Genomic DNA, 19,151 nt, shown 5'->3' with positions numbered 1-19,151 from the left:
ACAGGCATGCCCCATGCAAAACCACAAGGAATAAAAGTAGTCTTAAACAGGTAGCCAAGAAGCTGTATTGTGGATTTACTAAACGGATTTGCCTTCATGGACACAACATGTACTCTCTTCACTTGTCTCTCTCTCCTCCAGATGATTCCACAATTTATTCCAAGGCTTGGAAATTTACTTCAATTTTTAAAAATTGGTCTGCTCCTACAGCGAGTATTTGATTTAACAGGGCTTCACACTGGCTGCACTGCAATCGTATTGCAACTCTATTCTACGCATTTTCTCTTTCACTGAACTCAGTGCTGCAGGTCTCTTGGGGACCAGCAGATGGCGATCACACTGTGCATTTTTAAACCCAAGTTAACATCCTTGTTACCAAGGTTATTACATCATCTGAAAATCCCCAGACTGAAATCCAACGAACCAGAGAAACTGAAAGGACAAAGCACCTATGAAGCAGCACTTCAATGGGTTAAAACCCACCACATATATGCCTGCTTACCAAAAGTGTAACGCGATCCTCCTCCGGAGGTACCTGGCAGTGCAGGCCTCAGCACACTATGCCAGAGAAGCCCAGCTCCAGGTGCCAAGATGTTAAAGATGCCAAAGGGAGTTGGACTCAAAATGAGAGCTTGAAAGAGACAGCCAGTTCAAGTCAAGATGTTGACAAAAAGTTCTCTCATGTATACAAATGTACCATATCTATACAGCCAATTCAGGAGGGCTATATCATATTTTTGATGGTGAACACAGTGAAAATTTGACAGAGAGAGAGAGAACAAACAAACAACTACCCTGGTTGATGGCACTCGTCTTAATTCTGTGACCTTGAAACCTCTTTCTCAGCTGGGAAACTGTGATGCAGACACAAAGAATATTTAGCCAGATTTCTCTGCCCCCAGCAGCCCACCTTCTTTCAGGTTTTGAGAGGATTAAAAAGCCAGCCTCTGGGATAATCAAAGGAGGTCACATGTATCTGAGCACTGAGAGCAATCTAAATTAAGACAAATGCTCATGTTTTAAATGTGTTAGTAAACATAGTTTTAAACAAGACTTTGCACCTAGTTTAGACAGGACAAGTTATGTTTAAAAATGTTAACTGGTTTAGGTCAACCCTATAAATACGGGATTTACTGTACTGCATCAGACTGTTGGTGTCTACCTGCGGCAGATGACTGATGCATAATAGTTTTTTCACCTTCTTCTGAAGTATCTGGCCTACTGTGCAATAGAGTAGATGGAGGAAAGAAATTCCTTCATGTTTACACCCTGAAGCATGAAACTTAAGTTACTCTTCTCTCAACACCCATAAATACATAAAAAGGCTTCGGTCGCAAGCTCTTATTACCCAGCTGTACACTAACCTCAAATTCAAATCGTATCACAGATGATTTGCTGCTGGCATAGACAGAAGAGACTCTTCTTCTAACTAAGACAGTCTCTTCTTTTGATATAAATGGTCGAACTCAACTACATCCTCCAACTGGTTTATAAAATATTGTCAGTATAACCCTCAAACTCTGACGCAAGGCTCCCAATTATCAAAACTTTACTTGCTTTGCTCTCTATTCTCACAAAGCCAGGCTTCAGGGCAATGTTCTCACAAGGACTGAGTATACACGTGCATGCTCACCACAGTGTGGATTCAAGGTATACTGCTTTCCTTTCACCTTTCCACTCTGGGGAGTGCCATCCCCCATAAGCCACTAACAGCTGCACATACTTCGTTCCAAGCACGTGGACATACCTAGCACATTCCCACTTCCTATGGAAAGTGATGAATATCTAAAGTTCTGCAGCAGAGCAGAGTGGGCACGTTCACAAGTGGCTGGATTATGGTAGCACCAAAGTTACCCAAAGTATTATTCGTTTTACATCCTTTGGTATTTCTCTCCCTATACCTCTCAACTTCACTGTGCGTTTCATTAAGTGGCTGTGCTTACCATCTGGGAATGATAGAACAGGGTGAATACATGAGTCCAGCTGGGAGAGGCGCTCCAGCAAAGGGGCTTCATACTGGATTTCCGGAGATATGGAGCTTCGAGTGCCACAGATGGCACACAACGGGTTCACATCACAGCTACATCGCACCATGCTGTTACGATGAACCTAGACCCCAAGGGGAAAAAGAAAAAGAAATTCAATACTTAACTCAAAGAGGCTGATCTGTCTACACCCACTCATTCCATATGCAACTCTTAGGCAATTTGCTGAAAAATCCTGGAGGCTACATCCTTTTTACATCAAATAAGAGCCACTGGCCTTGCCTAGACTAGGAAAAAAGGCACATCCCCCAACCCTAAATCAAGCTTTAACAACCAAAAATCCTACTGAACACCAATATAAAATACAGTTTAACACTTTTAGCAATAGCTCAATCAGCTAAAATTGGCTAAACATATTTGACATCACTAGACAGTTTAAGGAGGTTTTCAGTCAACTTAAGATAGCTCAATTCAGCTAACTCTATAGGGGGAAAAACACCTCTCTTTTTAGCCTAGACAAGGCCAGCATGAGAAATGGCTGTGCCAAGTTGACACTTACAGGTAAGTCTTGACAAAGAAAAGGGATGTTTTCAATAAGGGATGTTTTCAATCATGTTAGCTCAATTAAGCTGGGCATTTCAATTCACAGATGTACAGATTATAATGCCAGAAGGAACCACTATGATCACCTAGTTTGACCTCCTGCATGACACAGGCCACAGAACCTCTCACCCTGAAAGGTCTAAATCAAGCCTTTAACTTCTGTGAGTTACATCAGACATTTTAGAAAGATATGCTGTCTTGACTCAGAGTTCAAGTAATGGAGAATCCACCATCTCCCTAGGTATTGTTCCAATTGTTGGTTAACCCCTCTTAAGAATATGCACTTTGTTTCTGATCTCAGATCGGAAGCTGAAGCTAGACAATCATGACCTTGTTATGCTTTTTTCTGCTAGATTAAGGAGCCACATATACTAATCAGAAATCTCCTTCCCACAGATACCTATGGGCAGTGATCAAGTCATCTCTGAACCTTCTCTTCAATAGGCTAAAGAGATTCCGTTTTTTAAATCTCTTACTATAAAAGCATGTTTTCCCAACTTTGAATCATTCTTGTAGCTCATTCCTAAACCCTTTCCAATTTTTCAGCATTACTTTTCAAATATGGACCCCAGCACCAAACAGTACTCATACAGCGATCTCACTAATGCTGTACCCAGATGTAACACCCCTTGCTCACTTCTACTTGATATTCAACACATACATGTGTTCAAGGGGCGAACTAACACTCTTCGCTACAGCACTGCACTGGCAGCTCCCGTTCAACTGGTTACCCACCATGACCCTTAAGTTCCTTTCAATGTCACTGCATATCAGGTCACAGTCTCCCATCCTGTAAGCATGACCTACATTCTTTGTTCTGAAAGGTGTGTCCTTGCATATGGCTGTATTAAAACATGTCATTAAAATGAACCCACCTCCCCAAGTGAACCAGATTACTCTGTATACCTCATGTGTCCCTATCAGCATTTACCACTTCAATTTCAGCCATCTGCAAGTTTTACCAGCAATGATTTTATTATTTTCTTCCAAACCATTGATAAAGGTATTGAATAGCACGGGGCCAAGAACAGATCTTTGCAGAACCCTCTAGAAATACTCACAACTGGATGACTAATCTCCATTTACACTTGTGTTAAGCTAATCTGATTACGCTAACAACTGAAACATGCCCTTTTTGCTCATGGAAATAGCACCTAAATGAGCTAGTTCTCTAAATTCTAGCACCCTGAGACTTCCGCTTCCCTGTAGCTCACTAGACTTGTAACCGTATGACAATGCAGTTTGGCTTGAAATCCTTTTTACTTAGCAGCAGTGAGAATGGTTTGTCCTGTCTTTAATCAGGAGAGCAGCACAGAGTCCAACTAAACTTCTGGCAAGACTGAACCCCCAGAGAGAGATTCCCATACCTTCACTGTTAATACAACCCTTTATACTCCAGTCGGAATGGTTTGCTATGACCACAGGAACACGTAGATGGTGATACTGCTTTACAAGATGCCTTTCCATTTTGCTTACCCAGAAGATTACATCATTTAAAAAAAGTTAGCTATGATATCCTCTCCATACAGAAATGGACTTCACTTCCCATTCTTCTCCAGTCCTACATCTTAGCCATCTTCCCTCCAGGGGAGGGCTAGACATAGCTCTCTCCAGAGTTTGGGTCAGCTACAAAAGAGACTGAAGCCTTGCTTTCCCCACATCAGCTCATCAGGGAGCAACAGCTCCTTTCACTGCTGTGGTCAGCAGTAGAAACAGGAACACTGGAGGAGGAACAGGGCGAGGGAAGGCAAGACCATATGGAAGAGAGTATGAAAAAAGAAACAATACAGGAATATAAGACATTCATATGTTTCAGGGCTGAAGGTAACAGTAGTCAACAGTCAGCCCAGCAGCCCATGTGAAATATTATATATATGGAAGACAGAGTGTTGGACACATGGCACAACTTTTAAGAAAGCAGGTAACAATGCTTATAGTTAAGATTGCCTGACTCATTACATTTTAAATTGCTTATAATTTTACCAAACTTCTAATAGTTTGGATTGAAATTTTCCATGTTGGGTATCTGCCTCTGGCTTTTTAAAGTTTCAGCTAACGTTTAATAAAAGGTGCTCATGATAAGATTCCTGCCCAAGTAGTTATTATCTCCTCTTCCCTGACACAAGAGTTGCAATCATCACAATAAATTAACGGAAAGGTTACGTGGTTTCCCTATAGCATCTACAACAGCCTACAGCCTCAATGTCTTCTGTTAAAATATTTTGTTTTTTTAAATGTCTTAGATCAACCCCCATAAAAGCAGCAAATACTCATACATCGGGGGATAAGGGACTATTTCACCTTTGCTTTCACAGCGGTGGAAGTACACCACTAACTACTGCGTCAAGACTTCAGTTCTCTCTCGGGTCACACACACATCAAATAAAGATGAGCAAGACAACACCAGTACACACTGACCTTTTTGGAGAGGGGTATGATGTTGCTAGGTCGAACGAGCCGTCGCTTCTTGCAGCTTAGTACTGGGCGGGTGCGAGCTGCTACACAGGTTCCATCAGAAGGAGAAGAGACCATGTTCAGTCGCTGCTTTTTATGCAACAGCTCTTCAACATCTGTGCCATCTCCCTGAGCATGTTCTGCCAAGCCAGACTGAAGACTGTCCAAGAGCGGAAGAGATTTAGAATATTACACATTTTTATTCATTTGAACTGTGCAGTGAATAGATGCCACTCAAAGATCCTAACGAGTCCTACAATTCTGACCTCCACTTCAAGTGGCAAAACTGAAGTATTTTAAGAGTGCTCTCAAGCAATTAAAAAAATTAATCACACTTTTAAATAATAATAGAATACCATTTATTTAAATGTTTTCAGATGTTTTCTACATTTTCAAATATATTGATTTCAATTACAACACAGAATACAAAGTGTACAGTGCTCACTTTATATTTATTTTTGATTACAAGTATTTGCACCGTAAAAACACAAAAAATAAATAGTATATTTCAATTCACCTAATACAAGTACTGTAGTGCAATCTCTATCGTGGAAGTTGAATGTACAAATGTAGAATTATGTATAAAAAAACAAAATAAAAACAAACAATGTAAAATTTTAGAGCCTGCAAGTCCACTCAGTCCTACTTTTTGTTCAGCCAATCGCTCAGACAAACGAGTTTGGTTACAATTTTTTTACCGGAGATAATGCTGCTCATTTCTTGTTTACAATGTCACCTGAAAGTGAGAACTGGCTTTAGCCTGGCACTGTTGTAGTGGGTGCCACAAGATATTTACATGCCAGATGTGCTAAAGATTCATGTGTCTCTTCATACTTCAACCACCATTCCGGGGGACATGCATCCATGCTGATGACGGGTTCTGCTCGGTAACAATCCAAAGCAGTGCGAACGGATGCATGTTCATTTTCATTATCCGAATCAGATGCCACCAGCAGAAGGTTGATTTTCTTTTTTGGTGGTTTGGGTTCTGTAATTTCCGCACTGGAGTGTTGCTCTTTTAAGACTTCTGAAAGCATGCTCCACACCTCCTCCCTCTCAGATTTTGGAAGGCACTTCAGATTCTTAAAGCTTGGGTCGAGTGCTGTAGCTATCTTTAGAAATCTCACATTGGTACCTTCTTTGCGTTTTGTGAAATTTGCAGTGAAAGTGCTCTCAAAATGAAGAACGTGCTGGGTCATCATCTGAGACTACTATAACATGAAATATATGGCAGAATGCAGGTAAAACATAGCAGGGGACATAGAATTCTCCCCCAAGGAGTTCAGTCACACGTTTAATTAACGCATACTTTTTTTAATGAACGTCATCAGCATGGAAACCTGTCTTCTGGAATGGTGGCTGAAGCATGAACAGGCATACAAATGTCTAGCATATCTGGCACGTCAATACCTTGCAATGCTGGCTACAAAAGTGCCATGCAAATGCCTGTTCTCACTTTGTAAATAAGAAGAGGGCTGAACAAGTAGGAGGACTGAGTGGACTTCCAGGCTCTGAAGTTTTACATTGTTTAGTTTTTGAGTGCAGTTATGTAACAAGCAAAAATCTACATTTGTAAGGTGAACTGAATAACACTTTTTTGTTTATCATTTTTACAGTGTAAATATTTGTCATCAAAAATAATATACTCTTTGATTTCAATTACAACACAGAATATATATGAAAATGTAGAAAAACATCCAAAATATTTAATAAAATTTCAAAACTGCGATTAATCACAGTTAATTCTTTTGAGTTAATTGCGTGAGTAAACTGTGATTAATCGACAGCCCTATATTTTAATTGTTTGACATTGTTCCCTTTTCTTTTCTTCCTATCACCTTCCAAACTGAAAAAAAAAAAAAAGTGTTAGGAAAGTGCAGAGCAAAGAGTACTAACTAAAATCAATGGTGAGAATTACACACAATTCCACCATGATATTTCAATCCTCAAAAAGTCCTTTTCTATCCAACCCTACTGCTGTAGCAATGTGTTCCTCAATCCTGGCATGCAGGATCCCCTGAAATTCTAGTCCTGAATCTCTTGAAATACTGGCAGATTATCTGTAATGGGCCTAAATGCCACTGGGCACCAGGTTGAGAAACAAATTCATTGGAACTGATGCTGAGAATCTAGACATGAATCCCAAATCTGGTCTCCATTACAGAATTGTACCACTGCAATCTTCACCAGCGTGACTGAAATGGTGCAATGTTGACATTAGCCTTCCTGTTTTAGAGGCATACAGAATACCATGTTCACACATAGCACCCCTGCAGTACACTGTGTGCACTTATCTTCATTCCAACACAACACCCCATCCACTGGCCAGAACAGTTTTCTCCTCATTAGAATATAATGCTTAAGTTTTATAAGTGAAATACACTGCTCTCAAATGTAGAGCTTTGATGACCGAGCTAACTGCAGGCATATCAAGGCATTTTGTTACTGTACAAGGATAATCAATTGCACTAAGCTCCTTCTATCCACAGAGTACCGATATAAGAACAAAGGCAATAGTGCTGGAAACACCTATGAACAACTGCAAGCACTTGTGAGTACTGCAGCTCTAATGTAGGATGTATTTGAAGTTTAATTAAGACCTTGGTATGCGATTGCTCAAACCACATAAGTCGCAATGGTATTCAAAAAAACCTGTTAAACAGTTTTGCCAGGATTGTGTTTTACATCATACTTGTTGTATAGATCAAGGGAGGGAAAGATTATTTTTCTGAGAATAGTGTTATGCCTAACTACACTACGGACCAATTCCATCTAGGTCAGGGGTGGGCAAACTTTTTGGCCCAAGGACCATAGCGGGGTGTGAAACTGTATGGAGGGCTGGGTAGGGAAGGCTGTGCCTCCCCAAACAGCCTGGCCTCCACCCTCATCTGCCCCCTCCCACTTCCCACCCCCCGACTGTCCCCCTCAGAACCTCCAACCCATTCAACCTCCCCTTCTCCTTGTCCCCTGACTGCCCCCTCCTGGGACCCCCCCTGTCCCTAACCGCCCCGACTGCCCCCCAAGATCCCCATCCAACCCCCCGCCCTGTGTGCCACCGCCCCCTTACCATGCCACTCAGAGTGGCAGGAGCTCGCAGCCCTGCTGCCTGCGCGGTGGCATCACTATGGAGGACGGGGAATAGCGGGGGAGGGGCCGAGGGCAAGCCTCCTAGGCCAGGAGCTCAGGGGCCAGGCAGGACGGTCCTGAGGGCCGGATGTAGCCCGTGGGCTGTAGTTTGCCTACCTCTAATCTAGGTAGTTAGTCTAACGCATTGTTTCTGAGTGCATCTGTAATTAGATTAGGTGTGGGACTTAAGCAATATCAGAACCATGAGAGGCTATAACCATGTCTAAAAAAGGTTTAACTCAGTCACAAACTTTAGAGTGGGCCAGGCCTAGTTCATAATAGGATACCGCCAACCTCACCGGAGGCATAAACCCTCCCCAGGCAGCCCATGCAAGCATCTTACGTGTTAATAACTCCATTGACAGGTCTCAGCGCTCCACAGGGTTTGGAGGGAAGGGATTCTGGAGTATTTCCAGCAGATGTACCAAGATTCACTACTGGCTGGGAAATGGAAGCACCCTACAGAGGGAAAAGAAAGGACACAATGGATAAAGGTTTCCCACGTAGCCATGTAAATTTCCCTCATCCCTACCTCTGCACCACCAGCAGAGACCACAACAATGGGCTTCCACACAGAACTTCAATTCCAGGAGGCTTCACAAACCAGCACATTCCACAACACAGAATTGAGACTGAGGAGGAGGATTTTGCAAGGTTTTCCTCCTCCGCCAGAGTTGCTCATCTGCAGTTCCCAGTGTGCAAAGCCGAAAGGATTTCTGGTCTTCTCAGACAGCTATAGGCATGCAAAGACTGCCTTAGTGGCCAGGAGTGAAGCAAAGCAAGAAATAAGGTCCTATTAGGAAGATTTTAACATTATGCCTCACTGTAGTGCAATAACCACTTGTGCAAACTACCCTCACACTCCAGTGATCTGCAAACCTTTGAAGTTCAGAGGCTTTAGATCATGTGAGCTGCCAGAATCACTGTGAGGTCCCTTCTACATTAAGGAAAAAAGTACCAAACATACAAAATGTATCTGCATTGTGAGGCTCCTAAACCCCTTTGTAAATCTAGCCCTAAACATGTTTTTAAACACTTTAAAATCTTAGTGTACATAAGGCAGTTGGGTTTTGCACATGCTGGAAGGTTGTCCCACTACAGCTATTACAAATGCCGTGTGTGTACTATCATTTTAAACGTGTTCGCACACACCATTTTTCTAAGTGCAGTCCAAACAGGATAAAAAGCCGTCAGCCCATGATACCCTGAAGATCCCTAGTAATAGGGCTGAGGAATCCATCTGAAGGTATCAGAAGGAATTCCTCTTGGGAGGGGATGACCCATTTTCCCCATGCTCATCTGGCCCCTCATCTTGAATGTCCTAAAGTCTGTTTTTGTAAGCCCATGAACTCTGAGGCAGAATCTCCACTGAAATTCCCCTGGAAACTCACAGCAGCTCTCTCTCTCTCTCTCTCTGAACTTCTGTGCAACTTGTCCATTCATTCCCAGTAAGGGAAGGGATGAACTGAACATATGGGGGCGGGTGAGAAGGTGGGGAGTTGGGGGGGGGGGTCCAGGAGGGAATGTTCCATGAGCCAGAATTGCTCCTTTATACTAAGCAAGGGGAGGAAAAAGAGTTGTTACCAACGTATTTTATTTTCGGTGTGCTGCACCTTGACATTTCTGGCTCTCTCTGAGAGCACAGCAACAGGCTGCCATTTCACTCAGACCTGCTGCTAGCCTGGCATAAAGTCTCACACACTGAGCCCTTGAATGGAGACTATTTTTGTTCTTTGTTGATTTGCTTAGGCCAGGATAAAGGTAATTCAGACTATGCTATGGGTTCTCTCCATGTATGGCACATAAAGGGAGTGGAGTGGAGGTAGCAACAGCAGCCTGCTCTGCACTCTAGGCACAGAGGCAGTGTTGTTCCAAGGGGCCTAGATTGGGAGGAAGCAGAGCTAATCAAGTTGTCCTGATTACAGCTCAGAAAAAAAGTGGACTGGAAACCCTGGAGCAGCTGGGAACCCAGGAGGAGGAGGAGGAGAAGTGCCTAAAAAGCAGGAACAATTCTCTAGCAGTCAGTCCTTAAGGCTGCATTAATCACATATTTGTGTACTTGCGGGGGTGGGGGTGGTGGAATAGCTCTGTTAGGGCTACGGATGATGGACATTCACTGCAGCTGTGGGTATCTAAGGGTGCTGGCTGTCTTCTAACACCATGCAACTGGTTTGTATCCTTTCCTAGTCTGTTTTTTAATCTCTTGCTGCTCTACCACCACTAGTAATGGCCCTCTTTGGGTGTGAAAGTCTGGAACCATGGACACTTGCCAGTGCTGGCACCACTCCAAGAGTCAGCCATCCTGTAACCCCTGCAAAGGCCACCTCTTTGCATTCAGCACTGGGAGTTTGCAAGCCACTGGGGCTTCACAGGGTGCTGCAGAGGCTACAAAACATCTCATTCCTATATATCCTTGTAGATCGCAGACCTACTCTAATCTCTTTGTTTAGATCACTCCTCTCAGCCGACCAAGGTTCTGATGCTTCCCCTCTGCTGGGGACAAAGCCCTTCACTGCAGCAAATGCATCACCGAAGTCTTAATGTACCATCTCCTTTGCTGGCAAGGAGGGATCACATTAAGAGCCTGTCTACACTGCATCTGAGAGTGAGCCTCCCAGCCCAGGTAGACAGACTCCTGTTAGTGGGGTTGCAACTAATGCACTAAAAGTAGCTGTGTAGATATTTGCCCAAAGAACAGGAGGACCTGTGGCACCTTAGAGACTAACCAATGTATTTGAGCATAAGCTTTCGTGGGCCACAGCTCACTTCATCGGGTGCAGATATTGCAGCTCAGGCACCAAAGCCCATTCCTCACTCCCTCAGGCTTGAGAGCCTGAGCGCCCATGTCCAAGCGATGTCTACACAGCTACTTTTAGTGCCCAAGCCCCGCTAAAACAAGTCTGTGGACCCAGGCTGGGAGGCTTACTTCCAGATGCAGTGTAGACATACTCCCAAGTGTCTGAACTAGCTAGAAGGGCAGGAGAGACATGGGGCAGAACCATTTCCTCCCTACAATTGTCTTTAGATCCTAACACTATCCTGCAGATCCATTAGGGGCTTAAGTGTCACTGATTCAGGATTTCACATCATTCATATTTTCAGACAGCACATTTCCAATCCTGAAGTGGAAGCTAACAGAAGGAATTTCTAGGTCTTGCGTATAAGCCTCCCCCTCCACTGCGAGTATAATGAATTCCTCCTAGGGATTATCAGGCAACATTCCACACATCCTGCTCAGTGCCAGAGGACACGTGATCACACACCACACTCTTTCCATTGGTCAACACCAGCCGGAACATCCTGGGGCCCCACACATTGGCCAGAGAGGACGACTTTGAATGAAAGAAGAGACCCAGACACTTCGGAATGATTGGTGATGGATCCACTCTCCCGCCCACTTTTATACACCATCTCCTCCTCCTGCAGCTTGCTCTGAAGCAAGGAAACAGATGTAGCCAAAGAGGATGGTATTCCATGCAGCCCTCAGGGTGCAGAGATCGTAATGCAGATCTCTGGGACCTGGCCTGAACAGAACAGCTACAGTGTACCGTGAAAGAGGAGCCTGAGGAGGGGCACCAGATAACGTTGCTCTTCTGATAGGAGTTCCAGCGCCACAGGAACGTGCTCTAGACTTGTTCTCTAGTTCTGTGCAAGCCAAGCCTCTTCCTGACTCACCACCCCACCCTCTCTGTGAACAAGTGTAGTTAAGCACACGAATAATCCTGCAGGGGGAGCATAACTGCTTGGTGCCTAAAGGCCACATTTCCTGTGGCTGACGCCCTCAGCATTATCTCCAACAGCCAGGCAGTCAGAACTAAACAACAGGTAGGAGGCTGGTAGAGAGTTGCACAAAAGAGCAGAGTGGGGGTGATAAGACAACTTCAAATGGGGCCCCTACACGGAAGTGATAAGGGTGAGTATTTTTACTGCCAGGTAAGAGCCCTCCAGGACAGCAGACTTTGAGGTGTAGGCTCCAACAGTGACCACACGCCTGTTTTATGCAAACAGCAATCTCAGAACATGCTTCATTATTTCTTAGCAGCTATTTTTCGTGCTGCAGCACACAGAGGTCCAACCAAGGACCAGGGTTCCATTGTGCTAACACTGTACAGACAAACACAAATTGATCACCATCCTGAAGAGCTTACATTCCAAGCAAAAGAAGAGACAAGTGGACACAAAACTGAGAAACAGCGAAACAAGGTAAAAGTGAGAGGATTTTACAACCCGTCTGTTTCAATGGTACCAGCACACCACCGGACTGAAGAGGCCTCACAGCAGAGGTGAGTTTTAAGAAAGGATCTGAAGGACGATAATGAGATGGCCTTGTCAGCTTGCGGATGTTTATGGAGAGCTCCTCAATAGGGTCAGCACGGGCACCTAAGTTTTCTTTTTCCTTTTGGAAAGCCAAACTGGCATTGGCGTATTCTCAGCAATAATTCCTGATTTAAACAGACAACCTAGAACAAAATGAAGTCTTCCTACCACTGTTAAACTTTACTATTTATCTTAGTCTTCAATCTGGCATTGACTGATTCTCTGAAGTAACAGGAAACTCATCACTGCATGGACTTGCCTGCTCGGAAGGGATCACAGAATTCTATTCTATTGTATGTCTGTTGTTCCCCACCTATTACTTGGCAGTCACGAAAGGCGGTAAATAATCACTGGTCAGAGCCAGCCACTGTATGATCTAAAGTACCTTCAGTTATTCAAGTCCCATATCCTTACACTGCTCTGCTAGCGTACCTCAATACCCTGCTATTCTGGTCCTTCGCAACTCCTGTTAACTGTAGCAAATTATGTAGTTAAGTTTTATGATGAGGTGAACTGTCATTCAAGGACTAACAAGAGACCCCAAACAAATGTATTTGAATCTCAGTCTCAAGAGGTGAAAATCTAGTACAAGTTACCTGTAGCACCATGTGTGCTTCATAGATCAGACGGTCAGTAATTTGGTACCCGGAACATTAAGGATTGGTATTGGTAATTTAGTATTGTTGTCCATTATCCGTAGGCTTTGCAATATTAGATTTTTTAAGGAATATTTTTAACAGATGACATCAATGTTTATTTAAGTTTTTAGATTTTTAGCAATTTAAAATTTCACTTTGTGGGAAATTATGCCCCCATGTCAAACAATTATTTAAATGACAGCAGAGACAGAATCAAAATGATAAATCTTTGTAGCCATTAAAACGCAAACTGTCAACATAATATGCTGAAATATATAAAGGAAATAACTTTAATCAAACTAATAAATTCTCAAGCTGGATTTTTCTTATTTCACCTATTTATTAACACTAGAAGCTTTCAAAAATATTCCAAAATAATTGGAAGTTGTCTGTTTTGGGAGCCATATTCCAAAACTGTGGCAACAAGAAAACATTGGTTTTATTTAATATTCACCCCCAGAAGGAGCTCGCTAAACTATGGTTGCTTAAAACCCACTGCCTCATGCAGGCAGAAATATTAATCTCTTCTGTGAATTTATAAGTTAAAATAAATTAACAACTATTTTGGAGCCACATAGATAGAAACTCTCACCAACTGGAACAAGTGGCAAAATTCATGTATTCCTTGGGTGCCCCTAAATTTTGCTCCAGTTTTAAACTTACCAGCTCCTATCAGCAGGTGCTCTAGGGTAACCACCAGTATGAGGAGCTAGAGGAGGTCAGTCCAAGTGTAGCTCACAGTACTGTAAAGCAGTTTGCAAAACCTCATCTTTAATGTGTAGGTATTTCCATAAATGACTAGAGGATCAAGCTAGACCAACTTACACTGCATGATGAAACCCACAGTCTCTATGGCCTACATTTCTGTATTAAATAATAAATATTAAGCTCTTCATATTGTTCCCATCCATAGATCTCATAGTAACATTTATTCCCATTTTGTGGGTAGTGAAACTGAAGCACAGATTAATAGCTACTTTGTCCAGAAGCATTCACTAGTTTTGTGCCCCTCCATCTCTGGGTGTGCAATCAAGACATTTTTGCTAGATGGAAGAAGGTCTGAGAGAATAAATTTCATGTCTTTAGAGGGCTTTTCACTTATAAATCACTATATAAATGTTAACACTTATTACAAGGGTCTCTCAGGGGAACCCTGTTCAAAAAACATGTCCAAGTCACCATATCTGTTAAACCCAGACCCCCTGAAAAAACCCTCCTCACAGGCATCAATTCTCCAGTAAAGCCCCACTAAGAGGTCTCATTTCAGGAGGCCTATGAAGTGGGAGCTAACCAAACTGTGCACCATGCCTTAAAGAGCTTCCAGACACCATGGTCTAAGGATGTGTCTTCCAGGACACACCCCCAAAACAACATGCACTACCATTATTTGCAGACATGTATCTGTAGTATCTAGTTGTGTTTCTCTCGATCTTTGGCACGTACCAGTCTTTCAGTCCCAGGCTCCAGCTTAACTTCAGCACTAAGGGGATGGGATGCATCATCTACTGCAGTATCTGGGGACAACGCTTCACCAAGGACTATCAGCCCCTAGAGGAAAGAAAAAATATAAGAATTACTGTAGCATGGTGGATGGATTTCTTCGGTCTCATGTCTCTTCCCCTTCTTCACACTCCAAAAACCTAAAGCACCACACCAGGCTTGCGTGTCCACAGCATCATTCAAACAGGATGCCAAACAGAATCCCTGCTGCCTAGATTTTCATGTCATCTAAGCTAAACTGGTGCAGATCCCATGGCTTTGACCCATCCATAGCATACAGTTAGCTCCTTCTCAGGCAAGGCTGCTGAAATGCTGCCCCCTCATATATGCAGTGCATCAGAGAGGAGGAGTCAGCTAGCTGTATGTGAGCAAATACAAAAAGAACATTTCAACGGAGTGAAAAGGGAATTGTTTCTTGTAATAGAGAAAACAAAGTGGAACCTCCATCACAGCAAGACAAAGGGGAGGGCAAAGTCACAACTGTGCCAATGCAAAGGCAAGAAACCCTGGCTAAAAACCCCACAACCAACTAGAAGCTCAGAGCAGATTTTCACCATGGATGCTGCATTCTCAGAGATCAATGCAGGAAAGAAACACACGGATATTTAAATAATCAGCAGCACTACAAATCCAGTAGGGCATGGCAGGGTGGAGAGGGTTGTTTTATCAGGGTTCTAATGATATCTATTCTCTCCTGTTTTTTTCCCCCTTTTACCCCGTAACACTTGGGGTTTAATCAAAGGCCAGAACTATTCTACCTCTATGCTTAGCAGATGCTAATCATTCATCATGGCTATACGTGCATTAGGAGTTGACAAGGATGACCTATTTAACATTCACCGAGGGGGGGGGGGAGAATGACCTTTTGGTAAGATCTAACTGGGAAACAAGAGGGGGAAGTGAGGTGAGGTACAAGGACATTGGCTCCTATATGTGCCACACATACCCCAGGTAAACATAACTTAAAGGTGACAACAAGAAAAAGAAACTGGAAACAAAAGGATAACAGTAGTGAAGGGGCAGTAATAATGAACAGAAGGATGATAAAGCTGGGGACGATGCTGGGAGCTCGTGGAGAGCCTTAAAAGCATAAATATACTGAGGTAAAGGCAAACTCGGACAATGGTCATCTTTGGTCATGGAGGTGACTGGTCCTTCCTTAGGATGCAGGCAGAGCTACTTGGAATGAAAACATTGGACACAGATCAGCCACTTGAAGGCCCCAGAGGCTGCACTACGTGTTGCCACACAAGCAATCTGAGCTCGTTTTCCAGGGACAAGTCAAGGCCAGTAGGGGGCATTTTTGTTTTTCCCGAACCTAAGTCCAAAGAATAACTGTGTGGCCAAGAGTATGGTCCCTTATTATTGCTATGTTATTTATTTATTTTTTTAACCACACACTTATACTGGCTGCACTTTTCCACATCAAAACTCAGGCCCAAACTTCACTGCCATCATTCCTCCCTCCCTGCACTCCTGGATCCTGTGCCAACACTTGGATCCTCTCAGACCCCTCCACAAGCCCTAGCAACAACTGCATCTTAGCTGTATTGGTGGCACTGATCCTATATTTGAGCCTTTCTGGGAGGCTAATATCATGGCTTGCGGGAATCAGATCTAGAACAGCAGTCCACTGAGTTTCCAGAAAATCATGGTGGCCACCCATAATCCAGTAATTAATGTATGTAAAAAACATGTAACGAGATAAGTATGTTTAAGTAATAGGGGTAGATGGTTTCTCACTAGCAGTTCTGTCTGCTCCATTCTTCCATCTCCCTCCTTCCTTATTACCTCTAAGAAAAACTATCCAATGTCCAGGGTGGATGTTAATTTATTAATTTCTATGGTTTTCTGGGAGTCACAGGAGGGTGCTGAGCTGAGAAGGGATGGGGAGATGCTGGCTTCTGGAATTCTAGAAATCATTAAATACTGCTGTGCTTCTTCCAGCCTCCCTGAACGCTGATCTACCCAGAGTGACCCATCACCTTCTGTAACCCGTTCCAAACCCACCCAAGGTTGGGAACCAGCAGCAGGGAGGTAGGTCAGGTAGAGGAAAACTGGCAATGGTGAATGGTGTGTTGGAAATCCAAAGGAAGTCTTTTTCTTCTCCTAGCACTCATGGATTTGTGTGCCCTTTGTTTTGCTCAGGGAAAGCAAAAGTGAGGAGTCAGGGAAAGTCAGAGTTATGAAGGGCTTTACTAATCTTCAGTTCATCCTGAAGACCACCACAGGAGGATGAGCAAAACTGTTCTGTGCATTCCAGGAAAACTGCAGTGCTTTAGCACCTTGGATATTTATTAATAGTAACCGATTTGAAATTTTTTTTTTTAATATCAATCATTTCATTCTCAATACCTGAATAGCCTCTCAGTTGAACCTGCCATTGTACTGTTATCATCAGACTGAGCTTCTCTATCTTATTATACAAAAGAGCTTTAAGAATGCAGCTCATCATGTGGAATGTAGGGGAGAGAAAGCCTACTATTTTAAAATAAAATTTGATGTTTTAAAAACCTTCATTTAACACTTTTAAAGTATATCCTGTTTTTTTATGCTTCCATACAGGATATTTATTGCCAACTCCGACCTTACATTCACTCTCAGGCACTATATCCTGAATTGGGCTGTGGGAACTGGCTAGATTTCTTTCATCACAAACCTATCTAATTTATCACACTATCAGAAGGGCACCCTTCCTTTAGATGGTTGGGTATTTTATTTTACTTTTTCAAACCTCAATGATTTACTCTTCTTTGTAATAATAGGTAAGGATTAGATAATTAATTGACATTACAGTTCAACTCCTCTTTAAAGCAGGAAAAGTAGAGGGAACCACGTGAGCTCTAACAGGGACTTAGAATTACTTTTTTTTTTTAATAGCACCCAGAAACATGCCAGGCACTTTACAAACAAGAAATTTGATGGCTCCACATCACATTTACTAGTTAGTTGGATTACTTCTTCCCTGTGCAGGTTTTATTAATAACTATGGGATTAACTGGCACCCATCCGTACACCCAATCTGAGAACATGACACCTCCCAGAAGCATGGTGCTCCTACGCCTGCAGTTATCAGCCAGCCTCGGACAAGATGATATTGGGTGGGAAAGGGGCACTAGAATGCAGAGTTGTATCAGAAGAGCCACAGTCTTAGACTGAGCTCCTCACACGGAGACTGAAGTCACCATCTTCACACCCTAATATAAATCTGATCCACTGAGCTAGGCCAAGCTTTAATAGGAGATGCGGATGTGGAAACTGCGGCAATCACTTTTTCTAGCAACAAGCTCCTCCCAATAACTGTTTCAGAATGACGCCCTTCCAACCATCATTCATAACAAAATCCCTAGGTTTCTTCCAGATTAGCAACTCCAAATGGGCCACATAACTGTGTGTGTGGGGTGGGGGGTTACAGTACCACCATGAGCACCAAGTAACTAGACTAAGAATAGACATAGTATAATAAACCCATGTGTCTGAACTGAGAAACCATTTGAACACAGAGCGCAGAGGTAAAAATTACTCCAGCCCCTACCTGCTTTCCAAGAGGCAGTTTTACTCAACCTCTTTACACTTGAGTCAAGCCCGTAAAAGCAGATACTTTCATGCAGAGATCTTAAAAAACTTAAATTATGCCTTACTACCCCCATGTGAGATCTCTTACAATAAGAAAACTTGAGAGAGAGAAAATTCACTGTCCCCCCCCACACCCCAGCAGAGTACTCTGTTATCAGTAGAGCCAGTACACTACTGTTGCAAGGAGGGGCAAATATTTCTGAAAAAGAATTTGCCTGTGTGCCAACAGTTATGTTCACGGGTAGCGTTATCACTTTCTCCAACTGGGAAAACCTAGCAGTGGGAGGGATGCCCAAGAAGGCTTTAGGAAATTAAGACACACACATTATGCAGTTTACTTCTAAGCACATTCACACACACACACCCCCAAACATAATACGCAGACACAATATGTCCAAAATGAAGATGTGACACTGCAGCCCATATTCTTCACTGCGTGGCACTTGACTCGCTCCTGGATGGCCACCCAAGCACACAGCTTACAAGGAACACAGGTTGTGACCCCATTTTAATGGGGTCACCAGGACTGACAGACTTTCTGGGGCTCAGGGCTAAAGCCGAGTTGAAGACCAAGCCCCACTGCCCAGACCAAAGCCCACTGCCTGGGGCTGAAGCCCTTGGGCTCAGGGTTCAGTCTCCCATCTTGGGGTCGTGTAGTAATTTTTGTTGTTAGAAGGGGGTCGCAGTGCAATGAAGTTTGAGAACTCCTGACTGTAAACTAGGGCTGTCAAGCGATTAAAAAAAATTAATTGTGCAATTAATCACACTATTAAACGATAGGATACCATTTTTAAATATTTTGGATATTTTCTACATTTTCAAATATATTGATTTCAATTACAACACAGAATGCAAAGTGTACATCTCACTTAATATTTATTTTTGATTACAAATATTTGCAGTGTAAAAAACAAAAGAAATTGTATTTTTCAATTCACCTAATACAAGAACT

The 19,151-nt window shown here is 43.0% G+C and overlaps 1 protein-coding gene across 4 annotated transcripts in view; it reads right to left on the bottom strand.

Annotated features, from left to right (window-relative positions):
* KANSL1 (KAT8 regulatory NSL complex subunit 1) overlaps positions 1-19,151 on the bottom strand; it is a 156,412-nt gene that overhangs the window by 20,435 nt on the left and 116,826 nt on the right. For all 4 annotated transcript variants that reach the window (XM_073325617.1, XM_073325619.1, XM_073325618.1 and 1 more), the window contains 4 exons: positions 14,567-14,671; positions 8,512-8,627; positions 5,007-5,202; positions 1,944-2,109 (listed from right to left, as the gene is read on the bottom strand). In XM_073325617.1, the coding sequence (XP_073181718.1) occupies positions 1,944-2,109; positions 5,007-5,202; positions 8,512-8,627; positions 14,567-14,671 (583 nt within the window). The remainder of the gene's footprint in view (positions 1-1,943; positions 2,110-5,006; positions 5,203-8,511; positions 8,628-14,566; positions 14,672-19,151) is intronic.

The sequence above is a fragment of the Lepidochelys kempii genome, chromosome 27 (assembly GCF_965140265.1).
Source record: "Lepidochelys kempii isolate rLepKem1 chromosome 27, rLepKem1.hap2, whole genome shotgun sequence".
Lineage (NCBI taxonomy): Eukaryota > Metazoa > Chordata > Testudines > Cheloniidae > Lepidochelys > Lepidochelys kempii.
This window is presented reverse-complemented; position numbering and strand designations above follow the sequence as displayed.